The sequence below is a fragment of the Lagopus leucura genome, unplaced genomic scaffold (assembly GCF_019238085.1).
Source record: "Lagopus leucura isolate 7727_CA_CO unplaced genomic scaffold, USGS_WTPT01 Super-Scaffold_100002, whole genome shotgun sequence".
NCBI classification, from domain to species: Eukaryota; Metazoa; Chordata; class Aves; order Galliformes; family Phasianidae; genus Lagopus; species Lagopus leucura.
The window spans coordinates 9177241-9202172 of NW_024962263.1; the positions used below are offsets into that span (position 1 = coordinate 9177241).

The following is a 24932-nucleotide window of genomic DNA, read 5'->3' on the forward strand; positions in this document are numbered from 1 at the left end:
GAATAGGTTATTGTAATTTTTCTCCAAATAAGTTTGCCTTAATATGAACGTATATTGATTTTAAAGTTGTATGTTTACACCTATTAAGGAATTTTGTTGTTGTTTTGCTGGAGTTGAAATTAGGAGGAGGGATTTGTAGGCTTAATTTTTTTTTTTTTTGTTTTGTTTTCAGTTTTATCATTACTTTTAATCTTTAGTGTGTTTCATGGTCTTTTAAATTCAAAGTATATTTGCAGTGATGGATGGTTTAATGGATTACTACATTTAATACTTCCCCCTCACCAACAGCAGTATTTCTTCCTTGAATGTACAATTAGATCATGCTGTTGCCATCCCTACCCTAATGAAAGGGTCAGGTGTCACATTCACCATGCACCTGAATATATGCTTGTGCACTTGGCAATCTTAATTTTTGGTTTTGATCCATCAAAACTGAACTGCATTCCTTGCATCTTCTGTGCACCAATACTAGCAAGTGCTATTGGAGAAGAAAGCAGGGGGGAGTTGCCATCGTGTGCCTCTGCTGCACTGAGCTTTTAGTGTTAGATTGGGGTCTTTGCATCCCTCTGTGGCACGTTTTGAATATTAAATTTATACTACTCTAGATCCCAGCTCTGGGGTGACATATAAAGACATCACTGATCTGGGAAGGAATTTGATTTTATAGAAACACTTACTTGTTGCTGCTATGTGCACATTCCTGCAGGCATCGCCCTTATTTCCCGTGCTGGTAGTGACTACAGTGATTCCTGCTGCCATGTAACGCAGCCAACTTCATCTTTCCAATGCAGGCAGGAGAGAGGCTAGTAATTTTTCATTGTTGTTGCATGTTCAGGATTCCCCCTTCCCCTCCCACATTACCTTGGCCCCTTTAGGAAGATTTTCATCTATTACACTTCCCCTTCTCTGCTGGAAGAACTAAATCTCTTTCAGCGTTTCCAGGCTGGTGATCTAATTTGACAGCTCATCGGTGATGTCTCTTCCACTTCAAAGAGGCAGGTAGCCTAGGGCTAGCCAGCTGTATTGTGGATTCTGCAGATTTGGCTCGCCATTCCTGCTGGGTGTCATCTGTCTTCTTAGTCTTGCAGTGGATAATTTTTGTCCTCCCCAGCATCATCTGCCTGAGCAGTTTCTGCCTGGCAGGCCTGTCTGTCCGGGTTGAGAATCGCACACAGCAGCCGTATGGCTAATCTGACAAGGCACTGCTCCAACAAGCGCAGCCCCAGGCCCGCTCTGACCAGGATCGGCATCGTGGCCCACAAACTTGCAGCTATCATGATGGCAGTCGCGGTCTTCCATCACGGGCACAGCCCATGGACTCGCCCTGTGTGGGCACAGCGTGTCCCTTGCCTCCCGCCCCTGCAGCCTGTCACTCCGATTCCTCACATGGCAGCAGAAGTCTGCCTCAACAGGTTTGGGTTCCCCTGCCTGTTGCCAGCGTTTGACTTGGACACCGCCACTCGGATGAAACAATCCTTTAGTGGATTATCATTGCCAGACAGCCTGTGGGAAAAATGACAGGATTCGGCACGTTAATCTGAAGGTTTTGCAATTCGGAGCGCTGCTAACGCTAATAGGAAACGGCAGAGTGATCCCTAAAAGAGAAAGCGGGTTCCAGTGCAAGGCAGAAGTGACAGAGTTTGTTTAGCCTATCCTCCAAAAAAAACCCCATGATGACTACATATGTTGATTTTCATGCTCCGAGCCATAGATATTTCCATATTTTTATGACTTGATGGCTACTGCCTGCAAACTGACAGGTTAGGAGCTCCACAAGTATTGTCTTTTTATAGTCATCACCTCTTTTAAGTCCTCCTTAGTTGTTTTTTTTTTTTTCTAAATATGCTTTGAGAATAAGCTTGACAGCACGGTGAGATCAATAAGAAAAAAGACAACAGGCATAAATGCAGGAAATAATGCGTTTCCTATGATAGTAACAACAAGAAGAAGGAGTATTCAAATGAAGAGGAGAAATGGTTTCAGGATAGTAGTCCTAGAAAACAAGGCATTTATCTTTCACAGGACTTTCTCTTCTTGCAGTCCCCAAATTTGAGAACTGACATTGTTTGTGATAGGAAGGAAAAAGCCTTTCCTAGAAGTGCAGTAGTTATAAATCCTGTTAACTGCAGGATTTCTTTCTTAGTAAATAAAAGAGATGGCTGGAACATATGGCTCAGAGGAGGAAACATCTTGTCTGAAGGATAGACTAGTGCTTGGGGAGCACTACAGCTCACCTGGACAGCAATAAAATAAATCTCCAAACAATTCTACTCCTAATTGTTAGTGATCATTAAGCCAGCAGGAATATTCTATAGATGCAATTAAAACATAAGCACTGTATAATTGATGAATATACAGATGTAATAATTAAGAAATACACAAGAATGTTAGGCTAGACAAGTTATCACACTAAAAACGAATGGATGGAAAGCTTACCCTTATCCTGGGCTCACTGAGAAGACTCCAAGAGGAGGAATCTCCAGAAGAGATCCTTCCCCATTGGTAGCTCTTAAATGGGGTCTAGGAGAGGTGCAGCCAGGCTCCACCCCTTCTGGCAGCACAGGTGAATTAGCTTCACCTGTGCTCCTGTGGCTGACTCATTGCTCGCCTCAGGTGGTCAATCAGAGGTTTAGGCTGTGGTTCAGCAGTTCCCATACACTCCACCCCTTCACAGCCTGAACCAATGATCGAGTTGACTAAAGGTAGGCTTTCTCTAATACAGAGATCCAATACATCATGATACTTATACAATTTTTGTCATTATGCATGTTGGTACAATTCAAGACGAGTGATGATCGATGAACGTTGATGTTCTTTTATGGGCCAGTGCTCAATGATGTTACTGGAGGCGTGTGGTCGTGAGATGCAGGTCTGTCCTCTGCTCCATCAGTTCCGTGTAGACCATCACCGGATGTTGCATGTGATCTGACAGCAACACTGCAATGCCTTGATGGAATTTCATTCCTTCCGGTGATCCTGAAGGCTCACAGACTCATGGGGACTAATACAGATGTTTCAGAGGTAGCAGGAGGGGAAGGTCTGCTCTGCAGGGCAAGATACAGGCCGTATTTCTGTCTTGGGTCAACACTTCCGCTTGTACTGGGGCACGTCCTGGCCACCTGTACCACACCTTCTGGCTGGATATCTGCGGCTGCATAACGATATCAGGCACCAAAGGAGGTGTCCTGATCTGCCATAGGGACATGATGGGGGTCCCTTTAGCAATAAAGATTGGAGTGTTGACCACAATATCAGTAGGCCATGTACCTATTACTGGAAGGACTACTGAGCCTCCCACCTCCAACAATCTCCCCCAAGGTGCAAGTAGGCCACACCACTTGGGTCCTACCTGCACCTTCCAGGGCCATTTTATTTTATGGGTACCTGGATCTAAATTCTCAGGTGCAGGGAGCAGAAGATTATTTTCGTTACCAATCTGGGGTCTTACCTGATGATCAGTGCCCGTAATTTGGATCCTAAGCAGGGTGGCCCATGTCGTCTGCAACATTCTCAGGGCACTGGGTCTGCCGTCTCAAGGTCTTTCATTCAGGTCCGCAAGGTTTCATACAGTCTTTTTGTCCACCCCTACAGGGACTGGGAGTCTGTCTTCAGGGCAGCCTTAAGAATACTGTTATAACGTTCAATGAGGCCTGCCCCTGTTGCATTAGATGGCAGGCAGAATCGCCATTCGATGTTATTTTCTTCTGCCCAGCGCTGTATCGTTGCACCAGTAAAATGAGCCCCTTGGTCACTCTCGATGACTTGAGGTGTCCTGTAGGCAGACATCAGTTTAGTGAGTGCCTTGATGGTATATGCCTGGTTTGCTCTCCCTTCTGGATAGAGGTTCAGAGGTTCAGGCTGTGATTCAGCAGTTCCCGTACAAGCACTAATGTCATCTGTTGGTGACTGTCAAGTACTGAGGTGCTTTGGATCCAAGCAGAAAAAAAATATTAATACTAGTCTACAGGTTAGCAAGGGATGGTTACTTTGGGGGGGAAAAACAAAAATGGTAGGAATTTTGCAGTGATACTTATCCCTGTCAGTCATTGACTAATTAATGTGTTTTACTTACAGACTATGAAACAGTGAATGCATTAAAAACTATATTTTACATATTTATGTTAAACGTAGTGGTAAATTGAGCTGAAGTATTCAACACTTCCCCATGTAACAACGGTGTTATTATTTGAACAGATTTTACCCAGGTTGTGACTGATTTTTGAGAATGATTAAAAAAAAAAGGATTCACTCATGATCAAGGATGGGCTTAGAAGATTGCATATAAAGCCAAATCTAAAAAAATGCATTTTTTCAGCAAGCAGTTTCTTAACTTTGATGATGGGATTCAATTTAGTAATTGAAAGAGTGTTGGTGTTCCCCACCTCAGACTATTGCTGCTACCTGTAAAAGCTGTGCAGGATAGGATTATATCTGCACTGGGGTAAGTGCTGCAGATAGAAGGGGGTGTGTAAGAAACAAGGATCGTGTTATTTTAAAATTTATTTAGATCAGACAGCACACTTGAAGAAAACAATAAAAATCATCGTCGTAAAGGAGGGAGGGGAAGTGTACTGGAAATATTCTGCCGGCTTCAATAAACGCCCGTGGATTTCTCCCAATCCCTGAGGGCCGTGCCAGGAGCAGGCCGCACCGCGGTTGCCATAGGAACGGCCGCTGTCGCACGGTGATGGCGTCGCACGGTGATGACGTCACGCGGCGCGCCGGGGCGGGCCGGGCGCCATGAGTGGGGCAGGCCCCGCGTCCCCAGGCCGGAGCGGCTCTGCCCTGCAGCTGCCCTTGCCTCTGTCTCTGTCGCTGAGCGGCGACAGGAAGCGGGAGGTGCCGGCAGCGGGCACCTTGCTTCAGCCCATCATCAAGGGTAAGTGAGCAGCGGGGATGTATGGGCGTTAGCAGTGGGGCGGGAGGAGCGGTGTCAGGATGGCGCTCGGAAGCGTTTGTAGTGTTTTTGCTTTATCGTCCGGAGTGCCCCAGGCTTGAAATAATCGTTGTTCGGAGGTAGGACTTCTGGAGCAAATGGTGTGGGTGCGGTGGGGTGCGAGTCTTCGTTAAATGGCCTTTGTTGGCCATCTCACTGAAGTGCCTTTCAGTGAAGTGGGCTTTATTTTATTGGTGAACCAAGCTTATTTTCCATACGTATGTGTTGTAAATACGAACTGAGTTTCAAGTTTGCAGCCCTGAAGAAATGAGGAGGAAGAAATCACAGTTCTGTTTTGCGGTGAGCTTTCTGTTTGCCTCTCGCTGCAGGAGACTCCCAGCCTTAAGCTGTGAATCTCTGCTGAACCACAGATATCAGCTTTCCTCTGCATCAAGTGTTTGTGGCTGTTAGCAGCCAGGTATGGAAGCTGTGTGCTGAGGAGGACTCAAACACAGGGGCCAAGAAGCACCTTCACAGCAGGGTGTCTGGCACCTGGAATAGTGATTCGCTGTGTTTTATTGGAGTCTAAGGTTTGCTGCACATGTACAATGGCCAACAAGTATCCTTCTGCTGTTCTTTTGATTTTGTGTGTGTTTGATAAACAGGAGTGCCTCTTGCAGTCAAGTGTGATGTAGTGCCTCATGTTGCATAGTCAAATTTGGAGTGTGAGATCAAAACTGACTTTCATTAATTTTCCAGATGTTGGGGAAATCTATTCAAGACTCCTGGATCACAGACCTGTAATTCAAGGAGAAATACGTTACTTTGTTAAAGAATTTGAAGTAAGTATTTGTATCATGGTACCTACCCTTAAGGAGTCACAGAGTTGTAACATCTTTTTACAAGTTGTCATACATATATAATTCGCTTCAGAAAGATTTAATGTGCATTTATTGCCCAAAATAATTAGTGCTCCTGGAGTATATGTTTGCATCCTCTGTAGGCAAGACAGTAATTTGGGTTGCTGCTTAAAAAGTTTTGAAGGAGACTTAATATTATTTCTTCCTAAAGACTAGCAGGTTGCCCAGAGAGGTGGTGGAAGCCCTGTCCCTGGAGATGCTCAAGGTCAGGCTGGACAGGGCTCTGAGGAACCTGATGTAGCCGTAGATGTTCCTGTTCATCACAGGGGAGTTGGACAAGGTGACCATTAAAGGTCCCTTCCAACTCAAATGATTCTATGAATATATGTGTAGGAGAATGATGTAGTCCTAATACTTTAGAGGAGTCTCTAAAGTTTGAACCTAAAATTCAGTTGTTGCTGGCAGGTATAGGCTTACATCTGATGAAGAAGCAGGTTTTGTGCTTCCGATGGAGTCAGCTAGGTCAGTTGGAAATTAATTTTGTTTTCATTTTTATGCCATGGGATAAAATAGTATTCCTGGAAGAGAAGAGCAACACCACCTTACACCAGTTGAGAAGATCATTAAAAAAATGAATGAGTGCTATCTGATTGTCTGCAAATCTGAAATACTGAAGGACTAAAGGGTGCTTTTATGTTCATCTTTGTTTTGAATGTATAATACAGCTTCCACAAGGTGGCAGCAAAACCTTAGAAAAGCAGGTTCTCGTGTCACAAAAGGATGTTTGTAAGTGTGAATAACTCTTACAAAGAGTAAGAGTACTCTTAAACAATGTGAGATTTAAAATCTTATCAGTAGTCCAGAAAATAGAGCTATATTTCAGGATTCTTGTCTGCAGGACTGATTTATAAAGAAAAAAAAGACACAAATTTTTATTTTTTTTCTTCCTAGATTGTTGCTGGTATTTCAGCCAGATCTTATTTCTATCTGTACTGGTTTAGTAAAATAAGTATGTGAATTAAACTTTCTTCAGATCTTTATTGTGTAGGTTTGAAGGTCACAAAATGATTTTTCTTTGACTTTCATAAACAGATCATAGGATGTTGTAAATAGTTTTATGTGGCTTCTCATAGGAAGGAAATTTTTAAACCCAGTTACAGAATTGCAACTAAATTCATTCATTTTTCCGGATGAGGTTTAACAAAAGCAAGTGTAGAGTCTTGCATCTGGGGAGGAATAATTGCATGCACCAGTACAGGTTGGGGGATGACCTGCTGGAGGGGAGCTCTGCGGAAAGGGACCTGGGTGTCCTGGTGGATGACAGGTTGGCCATGAGCCAGCAGTGTGCCCTTGTGGCCAAAAAGGCCAATGGCTTACTGGGGTGCATTAAAAAGAGCGTGGCCAGCAGGTCAAAGGAGGTGATCCTCCCCCTCTACTCTGCCCTGGTAAGACCTCATCTGGAGCACTGCGTCCAGTTCTGGGCTCCCCAGTACAAAAAAGACAGGGATCTCTTGGAAAGAGTCCAGCGGAGGGCCACGAAGATGGTGAAGGGCCTGGAGCATCTCCCCTATGAGGAAAGGCTGAGTGAACTGGGTCTGTTCAGCCTTGAGAAAAGGAGACTGAGAGGGGACCTGATCCAGGTCTATAAATATCTAAGGTGTGGGGGGCAGAATGGCGAGGCCAGACTGTTTTCAGTGGTGAGTAGAGACAGGACAAGGGGAAATGGCCAGAAACTGCAGCATAGGAAGTTCCGCACAAACATGCGCAAGAACTTCTTTACAGTGAGGTGACGGAGCACTGGAACAGGCTGCCCAGGGAGGTGGTGGAGTCTCCTTCTCTGGAGACGTTCAAGACCTGCCTGGATGCCTACCTGTGCGACCTGCTGTAGGGAACCTGCTTTGGCAGGGGGGTTGGACTCGATGATCTCAGGAGGTCCCTTCCAACCCCTACAATTCTGTGATTCTGTGATTCTGTGTGATTTATCTCACTACACTTATTTCTTACACAAATGTCATATATTCTTCAATCTTTGCTTGACATTTAATTTCTGATGTATACTTTTGGGGCAAAATAGCAAAGCAGAGGATTATCGGCATTTTTTCAGCCTAGAATTTCTTCTAAAAATTACCCTTGTTAATAACTATGACAAGTCAGATTTTTTTTATTCTAATTGAACACGTGCTTTTCATTACAATGATTAGCATCCAGTGTGTAAAGAGTGGAGATTTGCATTCAGGAAGCCTGGAGCCAGATTAACTGACCTACTTTGTATGTATTTCTGTTTCCGAAGTTTTAAAATCAGCACAGTGATCCAGTTCTTCACCTCATGTGCTGCAGTATTTTTTTGGTTGTTAAGAGCCCCGTTATGATCAGCAGCTTAGAGTGCAGGCATGCTTCTGTGCAACTCACCTAACAGCTCTGAAGAGGGGAAGAGGTTGGGTAAGGGCAAGCTCCAGCAGATCCAGAATCTTTTCCTTTGCCTCGTGGAAAGTACTGGTGAAATTCAAAGTGGAAGTTGTGCTCTGGCTTCAATAAATGAGATTTTCAAAGTGTAAATGGTAAAGTAAGAGCTTGTTCTTCCAGCTAATCATGAGCTACTGAGTTATGTTATCTTTTAGCCTCCACTGGTTTGTTTCAGTAAAAGCAGTTCAACTTGACATTATGGTGACATTATCATGTACTGAATTTAGAACATCAGATATCAAGAAAGCAAAATCACTGCTGTGTTATTTTTCTGTAACAAGTGAGTTACAGATATCCAGTGTTTTCAAGCTCTTATCTGTGTTGGTTTTAATATACTGTAAATTATCAAAGCAAAACAGTGAATTTTTCCATACAGTGCCTTTTATTTGTAAATACCAACTTTTCCCATAAGGACCAGAAGTACCAGTCAGAGTATTCCTGTATTTCATGTGGTGTGAAGAACGGAGCGTTGCTTACTTACATAAAACTGATTTTATCAATGGCACCAAACAAGCAGAATAACACTTTCATATGCAATGGTAGGAGCTTTTGAGATAAAGCTATTAATTTAAAAAGAAATGAATATTTAAAGATATAATTTAAAAATAATAAGTAAAGCTGAGAAAGTGTTTTGTTATGGGAAGTGGAATCTCTCGTTTGCCACTCAGTCTCTTTCAATTCTTCTGGCAGGAGAAACGTGGCCTCCGAGAGCTACGAGTACTTGAAAACCTAAAGAAAACCATCTTTGAAACAAATGAAAGCATCCTTCCTAAGTGCGAGCAGTCAATGCATGACAATCTCAATGAAGTATTCCAGAGATGTAAGCAAGTTACTTCTTACTGGCTTTGTTGCATCATTTTGAGGGATGGTATAAACAGTTCGGATTCAAAATATAATTTGGGGGGAAAATTACCACCTTCAGGTAAATCTTCTTGCACTTATGTGCTTTGTTCTCATTTTTCTGAAATTTTAAAAGGGCAATGACAGGAAAAAAAATGAAACAAAAAAATATATTGGTCCAGCCAACTAAGATTACATTAAAGCTTTTGGCTGACTTGCTAGAAGCTATTTCTGGTCAAATGTAAAAGCAGGGCAGTGTTTGCTCCTGTTGGCTAAATCCATAGACAACATTCCAGCTTTCTTATTTGTTGCAAGCACACTGTGGTGTGACCTTCAAGTTTCTTAATTTTTCCATGGGAAAACAGAATACTGACCACCCCTCCTATTTAATTTAAAACTTGCTTAATTTACTTAATTTTACTTTACTTAATTTTATTTTACTTACTTAACTTAAAACAAAACAAAATCAGATGGGTAGATATGAAATATGTTGTTGCTCTTATCTTTAGTTTCAAATAGAGTAGTAGTAATAATTCTTATATGCTAACCCTACTTTCATAGTTATAATTTTATATTTTAATTTTAATATATTTTTACATTTTAATATACCTTGTATTACTTACATTTTTAAAAGAAAGTTTAAAATTTGTTTTAGTAATTTTTCAGCATCTGTTTTCTAGCTCATTCACCAAGATAGTTTCTCAAAGACATTCTGAGGAAATATGGCTTTGAAGCTTTAAGTGACAAGTTCATGCAGCTGAAATTCGTGTTACTGTGGTGTTTGCATTTTGTGTGGCATGTTGTGTCTACTCGAGCAGGGTCAGCTACTGTAGGTTGCCCAGGGCTGTGTCCAGTTGAGTTTTGCATATATCTACACTAGGAGACTCCACAGCCTCTCTGGGCAAGCTGTTAAGCTGTTCCAGTGTTTAAACACCCTCTTGGAAAAAATGGGGAATCTCATGTGTTTTTATAGGAAAGAATGTTGCTCCCTCACCTTCATTCCCTTCCATCATATATTTATTTGCGTTGCTGAGATCCTCTCTGAGCCTTCTCTTCTTGAGAATGAACAGTCCCAGCTTTCCCAGCCTGTCCTCATGAGGAACTCTCCAGCCCCTTGCTGGGCTTGCTCCAGTAAGTCTGTATCTTTCTTACACTGGGGGGCTCTGAAGTGGAGAATACCACCAGCTTTGTCTCACCAGTGAGAGACAGACATGCCTGGTGTTATTCTATCCCAGATTAAGGATAAAACTTGTCATTTTCACCTTTTTGAACTTTGAGATTCCCCCCAGTCAAATCTTCCATCCCGTTGAGGTCCCTCTGAATGGAAGCACAACCAAATTGGCTGTCAGCTATTCCTCCCAGTTCTGTATCATACACAAACCTGCTGAGTCTGCACTCTGCTCCATCATCTGGCTTGCTGATGGATATTGCTAAGCAGTACTGGCCACAGTATTGATCCCAGGGGTATTCCACTAGAGACTTGCCTCCAATCCAATGTTGTGCTGCTGATCACAGCTCTAGCCTTGCCCATTCAGCCAGTATTTGAACCACCTCACTGTCTGTTTACCTAATCCATACTTCGTGAACTTGGTGATGAGGATGTTGGAGATACTGTCAAAGGCATTGTTGATGTTAAGATAAACAACAACTCTCTCTCACCCCTCACCTAACAAGCCAGTTGTTGCATTGTAAAAGTTTGTAAAAGGTCTGGTTGATTAAGTGTGACTTCTCTTTTGTAAATCCATGCTGACTATTGCCTGTCACCTTTTTGTCCTTTCTATTATTTGGAAATGCTTTCAGGAGGATTTTCTCCATCACCTTCCCTAGGACTGAAGTGAGGCTACTTGGCCAGTAGTTCTCCACATCTCTCATCTAGTCCTCAGGAATCTCTCCCAGTTGAAGTGACCTTTCAGAGATAGTGGCCTCACAGTGTCATCAGCCAGCTCTCAGCACTCTTTTACACAACAACCTGCCATGTCCTATTGGACTTAGTTCCAGTTTGTTTAACCTGGTCCTTCTCCAATGAGGATAAGTCTTTATTGCTTCAGGCTTTCCCTCTGGTTTTAGGGCACCTGGGATGCTTGAAGGCCTTAGTCTTACCAGTAAAAACTAAGGCAAAGGAAGCATTGAGTACCTTGGCCTTTCACTCATTCAGCAGAGGACTTGCATTTTCCCTGGTCTTCATTTTTCTGTTTTTCCTTTGAGTATGCTTTCTTTTTGCCTTCATATCCCTCAGCAGATTTGACTCCAGGTCAGCCTTGGCTTTCCTAGCCATGTCCCTAGAAGATCAGGCAGCAACCATATACTCTTCTTTGGCCACCTGCCCCTGCTTCCACCTCCTATCACATCTTTTTTATATCTAAATTCAGGTAAGGAGCTCCTTGTTCATCTGTGCAAGTGTCCTGCCACCTTTGCTTGATTTCCTGTTCATTGGGTTGGACCTTTCCTGAACCTGAAGTAGACAATCCTTGAAAATGAAGCTCTTGGCTTACTCCTGACCTAATGTGGGACAGAGTTCCATGTGTACCAGCTGCTCGTTCACTTAATGGGCAGCTTCCCTTCCACTCCTGTTCTTCATCCATTCCTTGTGTGAGTCACATGCCTCTGTGATCCCAGTGAGGTGGTATCTCTGCACATAGACTTCAGACTGCTCCTATTTGTTCCTCACACTACTTGCAGGTGTAGTGGCATTTCAGCTTGTTGATATCCCCTGAAACAGTCTTGAGAGCTTTTTCTTCAAGGTGCTCCCTCTTTAGTAAGCCCACAGGGTCTGTTTTGAATCCCTGTCACCAGAAAGTTTAGGAGAATGCTACCAAAACCCCTGTACCACTGTTTCCAGAGTCCTGTTGTCATGCTTGGTGCTTCTGAAGTCACTTCTGCAGTGTCACTGACATCTACATCATCCTGGCAGAAGATGAACCTTGCTAACCTCTTCACAGCATCCCAGGTGTAAGCCCCCAGCAAGCAGTAAACAGATGTCAGGGCAGATTGAATGGGCAGCAGGGAGTCTCTCACCACTATCACTTGCTGCTTTATTGCAGTGGGTCTGAGTGTCTCAGCCATTTCCACAAGTGATGCTCCACTCTGTGGCTCTCCAGTTAACGTCAGCTACAAGGGCAGTAAATCTGCTCTGTTACTGCAAGTCCTAGGAGAGCAGGAGCCTTCCTCCTAGAGTGAGAAGTCAGCAGCTAATATGTCTTTAAGTTGATGGTAAACGAGTAACATATTTTTCAGTACTAGGCTGTGTTAGTGAGGAAGATGACTGCTTTTGAGGAATTAGTTAATTTAATTTGGCATTAATTATTTTACCATTTTAGTGGGGGAGAAATCTACATAGGAGTACAGTCCTTATTTCCACTGTTTTCCTAGACACAGTCTCAGTAGAAGAGGCTGGGTCCAGCATAAAGATGTTCTCGGTGCAGATTGTTTTACTAATTCTTACATTTGGTGAGGAAAAAAAAATGAAGAACTTAAACACAGTGCTTGGTCATCTGTTTCTGTATGTTGACTTACAAGTTTTTTCTTGTGACGCGCTGAGTAACAAGCACGAGCTTGTCTGCAACGTTAAGGAATATGGGCACATGAAGACTTGGCTGCCTTTCTAATTTCATCTTCTAGAACACGCAAGGGTTGATAACTGTGATATGCCTACATGCAGTTGGCAGTATAGCACATTTTATGTAGGTATGGATTAAATCAGTTGGGGTTTCTTTGTTTTCTCTGAGGTAAATGACACAGTGGGATACAATATTTGGCACACAGCGACCTTGTGTCTCTTAAGTCTCTTTTGGGCAAGGTTCTCTGTGATTTAAAACAGCAGACTGATTACTGCAATTTGTTATTTCAGTGCAAGCTGCCAATGATATGATCCACAAACTACAAGAGAAGGAGCACGAACGGAGGAAGGTAAAGGATGGATGGATGGATTTCTGTAATGTGATTTAAGGAAAAGTCTCGCATGCTTCTACAGCAAGTCCACCTGCCTTCACTATAGCAAATCTTAAAAACTATTCTATATCCTATATACTTACACTAAAAGTTTTGAACTGATTTTTGCAATTATAGAATTCATAAAGCAGTGTGTATGTTTTAGGGCTAATCTGAATGGATCACAATCTCCTAATGTGTGGAAACATTTATTTTTTTTTCATTTATTTCCTTTGCTTTATTTCCCCTCCTTGCTCAGACCATGATATTTGTCACATAGAGGAAAAGCTGAAATAAGAAAAGTTATTTTCTGTGGAACAAAAAACACCTACTAACCTAGCAGAATGGAAATGTAAATCTTTCCTAGTTAGCTGAGAACATTGAGTATATTATATGTATTGCTTGCTGAAAAGGAAGCGTAGATTTTTTTTTCACTTGTGGATGGGTTGTTTAATGAAGGGCTATATTATAGGAACATGCGAATCATTGGAATCTTTTCAGCTGGCTACACTTTGCTCATTTGAAATACATGTGCTCCGAATCTAAAATTTGGAAAATTATACAAGAAATTAGTTTCATGTTTTCCCATTAGTCCTTCATGATTGTATTTCAATGTTATCTTTCTCCTGGCGGTTTTATTTATAATCAGGTAGTAGTTTAGGCAAACTGAAGACATTTCTGTGGCCATCACACAAAATAGGCTGTGCATTGATTTATGTAAGCCGATAGCCGTGTTTTTCTTTCCTTTTTGTAATCAATGAAGATGGGCAGCCCAGTTGCAGTTGAATACCAGCACTGTGTGAATAGCGCACTGCTCAGCCCTGACAGAGTTTGCTTGTGTCCAGCACTACTGTAGATATTGGTAGAAGGCTGAAGTAGGAAATTCATCTTGTAGTTCTGCTACTGCTTGTTTGAAGTAAACGTTTGCGAAGAAGTTTTATGACTTATAAAATGAACTCATTTAGTGAGAATGGAAACTATTCTTCTTGAGAATATTGGCTCTTTTTCCATTCAAAAAATTTATATGCGCTGGAGCAATGCTAATAGCTATTCAGGATATGTAATATTTCTTTCAGCTTGTATAGTAAGACGTTTTGGCTTTGAGACTTTCCAAATGCGGGTAGTAACAGGTAGGAATCTTTTTGAATTATTGATAAGTTGTGGTTGCAATTATAATAATGGTTGCAATTCAACCATTCAAGGATAAATATTTTCTCCTTACTTTTCTTTCTGAAATAATTTGGTTTGGAAAAGAAAAAAACAGTTTAGAATGGAATGAATTTGAAGGTTTCCTTTATCTTTTTTACAACTCCTTTCTGTTAATAGTATCAGTTAAGTGACAGAAGGATGCTGATGATTTTCCCTACTATGTTCTCACTTAAGGTGTTAAATAATCTGTGATTACAGGAGTGTCACTCAGAGAAGCATTCATGGAATCCTGTCTTGTTGGGTATTCTTCTGCTCATATCAGTATTATTTAGTGAGTAGTTCAAGCTGTGTGAGGCTTCAAAGGGAAACCAGAAAAGAATTCAAGAAACATTGTAAACATTTTTTAGGGTACTGTATTCTTTTATATATTTCAGTAATCCTATTTGGAAGGATGCAGGCATTTGCTAGAAGATGCCCAGCACTTTCATGGAGTCATACCATGGAGTCATACCATGGAGTCATACCATGGAGTCATACCATGGAGTCATACCATGGAGTCATACCATGGAGTCATACCATGGAATGATAGAATGGCCTGTGTTGAAAAGGACCTCAAAGACCATCTAGTTTCAACCCCCTTGCTACATTGCAACATTGTCAACCAGCAGACCAGGCTGCCCAGAGCCACATCCAGCCTGGCCTTGAATGCCTCCAGGGATGGGGCATCCACAGCCTCCTTGGGCAACCTGTTCCAGTGCTTCACCACCCTCTGTGTGCAAAACTTCCTCCTAGTTAAGGAAACCATAGAAATTAAAGCTGAAATATTCTGCAGCTCTGTAATACCGAGCCGATCCTGTGAGCTGGGATATGTGAATTAGATTCTGTAAGTAAAATGGTACTGAAAGTAAAATCACACAATTCCAACACCTCGAAACACAGACTACTCTTTGTGTGACTGGCATCTTTACCTCATGTACGCAGATGTGAAAGAATGATAACTCACTGGAATGTATTTATTGTATTAGGAGTGAATTTTTCTTTCCTCTTAAGCGTATGGCAGTAAGGCCAGTAAATGTTGGAGGCTGCACAGAATTCTATTAAACATTTGCTGAGTGCAGAATTGGTGACAACATGCGGAAGCTGGAGTGTGAATTGTTAGCAATTATTTTAGTCACGATGAAATGTCATTTCTAACTCATGAAAGAATTCTTGGAAATGTATGTGTCAGTATCTCTGAGATGATACAAATCTCCAGCGACCCGCCATTCTTCTTACTGTTGTCATACATTAGCAAAGTGCAGGAGATACTAGGGCCTTAATTTTGTTTTCTTTTTCATTCCCTCTTTAGCAAAAGAATGATAAGTATTTCAAGGCTTGTACCCCTTATGTGATGCTCACTGTAATTTTCTTGTTCTTTTCTACTTAGCACGAGTTTAGATGTGCATTGAGTTAATGCATCACACCTGGGGATCCTGCAGCTTATGGAGATAGCTTCTATTTATGCTAATATTTAAATTTAGGTTATTTCTTCAGTTTTGAGTAATCAGAATTTGAGGTGTGAGAAATGTAATATAAAGACAGAAAACTGCCTGGGTATCAAATTGATGAAAAAGTACCTGAAGTTGTGTTAACTTAAATGAAGATGGTATTTTCTTCTCCCTTATGAAATCACCTTCAAAATTAATTTGCCAGGCACATAATCAAATTCTGTCTGTATTGTTTTCTAGAAAACAAGTGTTTTGCCAATCTATCAATATGTAAGCTACAAATTGATTGTGTGACGTACTCAGCAGAGACAGATGAGACATTTGAGAGGAAACTAGTAAATAAAAAAAGAAAAGAGGAGCAGTATGTTGAAGGATTGGCTGTCATAATTCATATATGCTTTTATTAACCACCATAAATTTGTTGTGAAACATAGAATCATTCTTTTATTGACACTCATTTGACAAAAACTCACATCTCAAACATGATGTGGATCTGTTAGTCTGTTTTGATGTACATGTACCTAAATAATGACTGTAGTAACTTTCTGACATTTTATTTTGTTACTTGCCAATATGAAACATAGTGGGCCTGATATTTTCATTTTCCTAGAATTAGCTATGTAAAATTTCTAGTGCATTTTTAGTCTATACCATGCGCAGCAGAGACCTCCCTGTACTCACCATACTAGATAAGGACTTGTAGTTTGTTAGGATCACTTAGTAGAAATGAAGTGCAGCTAGTTTTGTATTGTTTCTCTTTTGGTTTCTAAGATCGAAGCACTTTCACAACAGTGAACCTCTGAGTGAACCCAGAAGGCAGCTTCTTGTGGTGTGAATGGGGTGGTGGGGGACTGTTTGTACTGAAGGAGGTAAAAATATGCTTCCAAGATGGGTATTTGTCTTAAAAGAAAGTCTTTGTGAGGTAACCTGGTTTGGTATCAGCTGCTTACACTACTTACAACTTTGTCAGTAGTCAGAGGTGTAAATGCAGGAAGTAAAAGGTTGGAGACTGACAGAAATCAGCTAGTGACTTTAAAGTGTCTTTCCACTTAGTTAGTTAGTTTTCACCAGGCTGCAGGAAAGGTATCATTGTTGCTATAATTAAAAGTCTCGTAAACGTTTTAGCATTCCGTGCTTTATGATTTTTGTTTCACTTATTTGTATGATTTGTTGGTTTGGTTTTTTGTTTGTTTGTTTTCTAATTCCTCCACTGTGGTGAAAGCCCAGTTCCTCTGATGCTTTAAGATTAGATCTCATGACCTCCTTTAAATCCCATGTATTGATCTAGAAATGGCTGCTCAAACTTCCCATTTTTCTGCTCTCAGATTCAGGCCGACAAGCTCATGGCCGGTGAAGAGAAGCGCGGCGCTCAGCAGGAGACATTCCTAAAAGAACAACAGAACAAGAGAGAAGAGGTGGACGAAGAGCACAGAAAAGCTATGGAGCGCCTCAGAGAGCAGTATTGTGAGATGGAGAAGGAACTGGCCAAATATGTTTCTTTCTGAGACCTTTCTGTTCTTGTATTGCTGGTTTTGTGCCAATATTCAATTGCTTCTGAATTAAGTTGAGATTCTTTCAGAAAGCTGAACCAAGTAAGATTAAAGGAGAATCTCTTCCACACGTTTGGTACGGGAAGAAAAGTTTTGCATACTTTCAGCTTAAGTGCCTATCTTTGTTAAGGGCAGGTGGAATGCCAGAATTTGGAAGGTGGAACTGGAAATTACATTGTGTGACTACATCAGCTCAGGGAGTTGCAAATTGGAATTCTCTTCAATTTGCATAGTGTATCATATCATTTGGGAAAATAGAGCCTATTGTAATGTTAACTGTACTGCTGTGCAGCCACAGCCCTTTCCCAAAAAGTAGGTGTAGTAGGTTCCATCCACTGTTAGCTGACAATTCACTGGGAAAACTGTAAATTCTTTTTATAGATTTCAGGAAAACCAACTTGTTTTAAAGTATAAACTTTGAAATTTCAGTGGTGAAAGATCTCAGCACAGTTCTAAATTCAGTTACAATTCCAACTCATGTCTTCTGTGGTCAGTATTTTGAAGTAGAATTGAGATTTAAATGGTTTTTGCTAACGTAGAAATGGTAAATGAGCTTGAACAAGAGATCTTCTGTCCCTGTAAATATTTCAGACCTCTTATCAACTCTACTGTTCTAAGCAAAGCCAAAACAAGCTCAGTACTAATCACAAGGAACATATCTTTGTGTTAGCTTTTGAGCTAATACAGTATCTACCTTAAATATTTGACATGCTGTTTGTTTACTTAAGATAAAATTTTAAGAACTTTATAAAGCAATTGAGAAAAGATTTTTGTTTGTTTTTCAGCCTAGCAAACGTGAGCAGGTTAGTGGTAAAATGCTTGTAGTCCTGATCTTTTTCCTTACTAACTTTTACTCATGGGGAGCATGTGAAGCTCCTTCACTGCTTTCCTTTATTTAAAACTTGCATTTAACAGCAGTGTAACTGAAGAAGTTAACATAATCAGCTCATTAACTAAGCAAAATGAGACATAGTACTTTAATGAAATTTGCTGCAAGCTAACCGGTAACACAGGAAATATCTTTCCGTAATTTAACTGGTGTCCAATATAGAATGGAAATAGGTAAAAATAAACAGAATTTACCCTTTACCTGTATTGCAATGGTAATATGCCAACAATGGTTGCTTGTATAATTTTATGGCTCGGTGTCAAGGCTCCATTCCTGGCAGCGCGTTGATAGCATGATTAAAGTTAGCAGAGGAGATGGAATAAGTATTTGAGATTTCTTTCAATAACACTGAATTCCTGCCAAGCAGCTCTGCCCACTACTGTAGGCACGACAGATTCATCAATCATCATCGTGCATCTGGACTGAAGAGAGAACTTGTCGACAGTGAGGTGTGCTGGAATGTTAATTCTCTGTTACGGATGGGAAAAACACAGATGTCTCACAGGTATCTCCCACCTGAAAAACAGAGAGGTTTCCTTTTTGTTTGAGCAGAAAGTGATCTCTGTGATATTTCTCAGCTTATGCACCTGCTTATCATTGTCATAATTAAGCTCCTCTATTTAAAAAGCCCCTGCCTGTCTTTAGAATTGGGTGCGGAATTGTTTTCCTTTGTTTTAAGAACAATCTCAAAAAGGCTTCTCTCTTTCCAGATTCCTTAACTGTGCTCAAAGTCCAAATATCTTTATAACAGAATGCATTTAACTGTATACTGAATTCATTTTATTTTTGCACTGATGGTTTTTATTACGACTTCAATTCCTAATTAACTGCACTGGAGCTGTACCTTTTAGTACTTTGTCAATTTGAGGGCTCTTAAGCAATGGTACAAGTTGCAAGTTGAATGTCCACTGGAAAATAAAGAAGTATTTCCAAAAACTTCTGGGATTTGTGCTACAGATTCTTTGTAAAAGCTTCTAAATGTTAATGTTGGAAACAGAACATATCTGAACATTTTCTAACAGAGTGAGAGTGGACACAATTGTGCAATACAATGGGACTTGGTAAAATTCAAATACTTATTCAGTAGTCTCTACCATTTGGAAGAAATAGAAACAGAGAAAGGAATGGTTTGAAAGTTGTTTTGTGTCACTGGTGCATGAAGGTGTTTTCACTTAAACTTGCAATGTTTACATGATTAAATTGAAGAACAGGTTTAAAAGTGTTGAAGATAGCTTTAACTCTTTTCAAACTTGTTACAAATTTGCACAGGATTCCAGGAGCTGGAATGGATCCTCAGTGTTTAAATAAATCTAAAGATGATTCTCCTTGGAATGTTTTATATTCAAAGCCTCTCACATATTTTAAGGGAGGGAGAGAGCTGACTTACCTGCTCTTATTCAGCTTCTTTCTATGCTAATCAAAGGTAAGAAATACTTCTTGAGGATAAATTCCATCATGACAGTTGGCACATCTTGTGATATTTTAATTTATGGCTTTCTAAGTTTTTTTTTTCTTGAAAACCATGGCTCCTCTCAGTAGTCAAATTAAATTATAAATAAGCCAAATAATGAACCGATGTTCCCTCCTGAGCTGAAAAGCTTCCGTGTCTGAGGGCTTTGGATTTTGATTTACAAATATTCTCCAGCAGGTGTCAGTGCAAGCCTGACAAGGAAGGTTTGAAGCCTGTCAATGCATGAAGTGGAGTGTGTAAATACTCTTGTTCCATTGCAGTTCACTATATTGTGTAAGTATGAGATATTCAGTGAATGAAACCACATGCTTTTAAATTAAAAAAAAAAAAAAAAAAAAAAAAAAAAAAAAAAAGGGAGAAAGAAAGAAACAGAAAGAAGGAAAGGAGGAAAGAAGGAAAGAAGGAAAGAAAAAAAGACACTATCAGGAGCATTTTGCTCCATTACTCTTCAAAAATCTCATATGTCACTCTTAAAGTGATTTATGTAAGATATGCTTGTTTGAACAGTGTTGATCGTGGTAGCTGTGTGTTCTAGCTAAAATATATTAGAAATTAAATTAGGCTGTCAGAGATGCAAACCTGCAAAAGTTACATTCTTAACCCTGCTGCCTGGCGTAGTGGCTCTGATTTTCTGAATTGGTTTGGAAAATAACTTCATTGATAGAGATTGTGCCATCATTTTTTACTTTTTTTATTTATTCTTTTATACTTTTGAAAAGGGGACTGCTGTGGAATTGTTGTGAACCGAATTATTGTACCGTGTACTTATAAATGTGCCACTTGCTTGACTTGTGTACAAGTACACTAACTTCTCAAAGGATCAGAGATACTGAGCACTCAGTGCAGTGATTACAGCTTGTGTTATGTTGGACAAGATCTGGCATAATCTCGAGGAAGATGCAGGTGCAGCTGTTTCAGCAGAATGTGAATGAGGAGTGTAACTAGCTTTCATCAGTAGCTCTCTCGTAAGATTCTTCAGGAATTCCAAATATCAGACATTTAGAAGGGAAAGGAGAAGTCGGAAGGGCTTTAAATCTGGTTGGGGGAAGTGAACACAAAGGGAGCTTTATAAGAGATTTCTTTCAACCCACAGAAATGCGATACAGTGTGTGTAGGTAACTTGCAATTCTGAGAAGTGCAGTAAACTGCACGCCTTTGCAGTTTTCTAGGTGGCAATTTTCTGTATAGTTGTGAGCAAAGAAGAAACACATTTCTTCAAGATAACGCTGAGCTTATTCGCTAGATCACCACCATAGAGTGTTTTATGTTACTCAGAATGTTGTCTTGCTTTGTTAAGTCTCTACGAAGTCTGTATGGGTTAACTGGGCACGCAGTTACCTACTGTGTTAGTCTGAAATAGGACAGTCTTGTGTGTAGAAAGAAGGAGAAAGAAAAACAAGTATCCACTGCAGACTTTTGCTGCCTTGTATTCCATTAATTAGACTGCATTGGAGTAAGAGCCATCATAAATTGTGTTTTGTGTCTGTCTACTTAAGCCAGAGTCCCACCATTCTTGAAGTTTCTGAAGAAGGAACTAAGAAATCTGCTTGAAATCTAGAGAAATGTCCCAGGAGTGCAGAGGTTTGGAAGGCATCCCTTGTGTTCAGGAAGAGCCTGGTAATCCAAGTGGCAATGAAGAAGGTTTTGCAGAAGTCCTGGCAACTTTGCCTTTGAAAATTCAGGGCTCGGATTTGTGCTTCCTGATTTAGGATTCTTGTAGATGTATCAGAGTGCCTTCCGAAACACTTCATTAGGGTTAAATCTGAACTTTCAGATAGATTTTTAATATAATTTTAGAGATAATGAAGAAAAAGCTGACCCCTTTGAATGATCATACCCCTCTGTACGATCTTTCAAGAAAATTACAGTGAATAATGGATAACGCTGTACTTTAAAATGAACCTTTTAATCTAATAAATAAGCCTTGTATTTCAGTCTTCTTTCCCAGTGAGTCACTGGGTGGATACAGGGAGACCTACCTCTGCATATCATTGTTTTGCTTTTATCTATGTATTTATTTTTAAACAGATGTCGTGTTTAATGTATGGTTTGAATTTTGGGCAGTCCTGTGTGAAGCTTGGAGTTAGCCTCAGTGATCCTTGTGGGGCTGTTCCAGCTCAGGATGTTCTTGCTTCTAATGTAATGGCACTGGGTGAGAACCAAAGTGCTGTTGGTAACTCTTTGCATGTTGCTCATTACTAACATTCTGGCAGGGGCACAATCTATACATTTATCCAGCATTTTATGACACGTGGTCCCCGTAATCAGAGGAAAAAACTTTAGTTTTTGTGCTGCATGGCCCGGGTAAGCATTGTTAATTGTCTTTGAGTTAATTATAAAATAAATTTGCAAGCACGCCTTGCAAAGCTTGTAGGATGGCACATAGCCAGTGCTCTCCCAAACCATGGTATGCAAAAGTGCCTCTTGCTGCAACGTGTGTCCTAGTCCGTGCACTGCATTTTTCAGTAGCTTCAGCTTCTGGAAAGTTAGTTCCAGCCTGCTTGAGGTCATAGGAAGCCCTTTGTGAGCGGACCCAAGTTTGTCCTTTCCAGATGTTTTTAGCCCTCATTAAAGAAATTCCGGTTCCTGAAAATCCCCTCTCCAGATGTCTCTAAACCTGTTCCAATATTTGCTATGTCATCTAGAAAGCTTCTAACCTGAATTACATAAATAGGAAATACTGTGCACTGATTTGAAAGAATTCCAAACATAGACAATGTTTTTCAAGCAAGGTTAAAAATGGTAAGAAAGAATTACAGTAGTACACTTAGTTAGCAGCGTGATCTTTGAACAACTAATTACTGCCTGGAATCCTAACGAGGAATTTTCCTTTAAACTATCAAAGTCTAAATGGTTAAAGAAATTCTTCAGAGTAATGAGCCAGCAGTACATTGCAAGACTGAATTAGTTTTCTGTTGTTAAGGAGCACTCAGAGATAGCAAGACTTCAGTATTTGTGTCCTGAGCAACTTGAGAAGTGCTCACTGCGTTAGGTGTGTGTGTTTAATGTATCATCTGGGATGCTCTGAGCATAGAAAAAAAATGCTGGTCAAAGAGCCAGTGTAGCACAGTACCTTTGGCTCATTCTGTGTGTGAAAGGCTTTCTTCATACCCACTATACAGAAGAAGAGGGCACAAAAACAGGCTGCTGTTTCTCATCATAAAAATATCTGTAAATGTGAGGGGTGACAGGGATGTTTCATGTTTACAAATTTTCTGTGCAGCTGCAACTTGCAGGTGGTACAGCAAAAGTAATTTTCTTTAAGACATCCATTTACAAAATTTTACATGCCAGGGCTGCTTAATTATTGATTTTATTTTTTTTTTTTAATTTCTTGGCCGGATGCTGAAGAAGGGAGGAAATGAATGATGGAGACCTGGATAGAGAGGAGTGTTGGGCAGAGAGGAATGTGATGAGGTTCAGCTGGAGCAAGTGTAGTGTCTTGCACCTTGGGAGGAAGAACTGCACACATCAGTACAGGTTATGGGCTGACCTGCTGGAAAGGAGCTCTGCAGAGAAGGACCTGGGGATCTTGGTGGACAACAGGTTGGTGATGAGCCAGCAGTGTGCCTTTGTGTCCTAGAAGGCCAATCCTGGGGATGCATCAAAAAGAGCATGGCTAGCAGGTCAAGGGAGGCGATCTTCCCACTCTACTCTGCCCTGGTGTGGCTGCATCTGAAGTACAGTGTCCAGTTCTGGGCTCCTCCATTCAAGAAAGATAGGGATCTCCTAGAGGGAGTCCAACAGAGGGCCGCAAAGATGAGGGGTCTGGAACACCACCTGGTAGTGGTTGGTATTCTTCACTTGAGGTGGTGGTCAGCATCACCGAAGGATCACAAAATGTGAAAGCCAGTTTGCTAGTATTTAAAAGAAGTGAGTTGCAGAGAAGTGCCATGGCAAAAGCAGGGCATGAGAAGTCCAGACAGAGTTTCTGTATGCCACTCCTTTCACCGTTTGCAGTCTTTCCTAAAAACAAAATAGTGGTTTCCTCTTTATTGAGTCTCAGTTTTACTATTAGCAAAAGCTAAATTGGAACTCAAAAACTGGGTTGGAACTTTGAAATTGTCTTCAATAAAAATCAAGTAAGGTGCTCAGCCTTAGCCTCTGGTTCTGAGTTTCACTGCTGATTATTTTTTCCCTGTAAACACAGGGCTGGCCTAAGACCACAGAACTGTGCAAGGAGGTTATCCAGCAGCTATTGCATTAGTGCTACCGTGGGTCATTGCCTCAGTATGCTCCTTTTGAAATAGCTGCCATAAAGAGAAACTTCAGCTGAAAAGTATTTCCAAATAAATTTCACACGCTAAGAAATTATTCTTCATATATGACGTGATTTCCACGTGCACGTTCCCTGTGCTTTCAAGTTCCCAGGCTAGTTTGTTCCACAGAATCCAATAAAAAAGTATTAATTTCTCCCTAGGGCCTTTTCTGGTCATGTTTGATATCACTTAACAGAATGAGCTTTTTACTCCCACATCATAAAGGGTTTTGTTTTGGACTTCTTTTCTCCTTCAACAAAAAGCGTTGCTTACATCCCCGCTAAAGAATGCTCTTAGTTATGTGAAATGCGGACAAGTCGTCTGGGCCAACCTCTTATCTGCACCAGCTTCAATCAGTCTGGGCCGGTGCAGTGGCTTAGGCTGCATGTTTTTGTTGTGTTTTGTTTCTTTTAAAAATATATATGTGTGCGTCTTGTTAAAAAACACCGCTGCCCCCGTCTAGGAACAATGCGACACTCACATCATTTCCTGAAAGAGTGGAGTTGGAAGGCAATTATCTACTCACCAAACAGGCTAAAACAACAGTTCCTGATATTCTTCTCAAATATTTTAACTTCCCAGGAATCCGGAAAAAATAATTCCATGAGATGGTGTTCTGAATGAAGGTATGACATTCCAGTTTCCTTCACTTGGAATCAGACATCCAGAGGTAATAAATTAGCACGCACTTGGCACGGCTGGGAGCGGGGTCTGGCTGTGGCATATTGTTTTTCTACAGAGCGGGAACAATGGAGCACTTTTACATCCTCCTTTGTCGGGCAAAAGGCAGAGTTTCTTTCTTAATGAGCTTTCAGCAGCAACTACATCAATTGCATGAGGAGGAACAGGAACCTGACAGCAAAGCACCCTGAACTGAGCTTATTCAGAGGTAGGAAAGCATACTAACGATGTATATGCATATACATACATTATTATTTTGCCAGTTTACCTCTGTGAAATAAAACAGGAATAGTATGTGAACCACACCATAACAGGAAAATGAACTGAAATAACTGAGTAGTGAAAAAACATCTTCACCTATCTTGCATCTCAACGCAAGCAGTTATTACTGATATTATCTTGGCATCTTTTCAGTCTGAAATGTCTGGTTACATCTACTGTCTGCAGTTATTTCATGCACTTTTTGGTCAGTGAAAGGGA

The 24932-nt window shown here is 40.8% G+C and overlaps 2 protein-coding genes across 2 annotated transcripts in view; both read left to right on the forward strand.

The window, feature by feature from the left end:
* Window positions 1–4730: 4730 nt before the first annotated feature.
* On the forward strand, window positions 4731–18981 carry BLOC1S5 (biogenesis of lysosomal organelles complex 1 subunit 5). The gene is made up of 5 exons (XM_042868771.1): window positions 4731–4879; window positions 5636–5718; window positions 8890–9019; window positions 12887–12945; window positions 16928–18981. The coding sequence occupies exons 1-5, from the start codon at window positions 4741–4743 to the stop codon at window positions 17105–17107; spliced, it is 591 nt and encodes a 196-aa protein (XP_042724705.1). The 5' UTR covers window positions 4731–4740; the 3' UTR covers window positions 17108–18981.
* A 5403-nt stretch (window positions 18982–24384) lies between these two features.
* TXNDC5 (thioredoxin domain containing 5) overlaps window positions 24385–24932 on the forward strand; it is a 39775-nt gene continuing 39227 nt past the window's right edge. Inside the window, exon 1 of the mRNA XM_042868770.1 lies at window positions 24385–24660. The gene's annotated coding sequence lies outside the window, so the exon portion shown is untranslated. The remainder of the gene's footprint in view (window positions 24661–24932) is intronic.

Bases quoted from the DNA above. Each gene is read 5' to 3' on its own strand.
- BLOC1S5 (XM_042868771.1), top strand. From the start codon at position 4,741: ATGAGTGGGGCAGGCCCCGCGTCCCCAGGCCGGAGCGGCTCTGCCCTG. The intron at 5,719-8,889 runs GTAAGTATTTGT...TTCTTCTGGCAG, and splicing joins ACTTTGTTAAAGAATTTGAA to GAGAAACGTGGCCTCCGAGA. The intron at 9,020-12,886 runs GTAAGCAAGTTA...TTGTTATTTCAG, and splicing joins CAATGAAGTATTCCAGAGAT to TGCAAGCTGCCAATGATATG.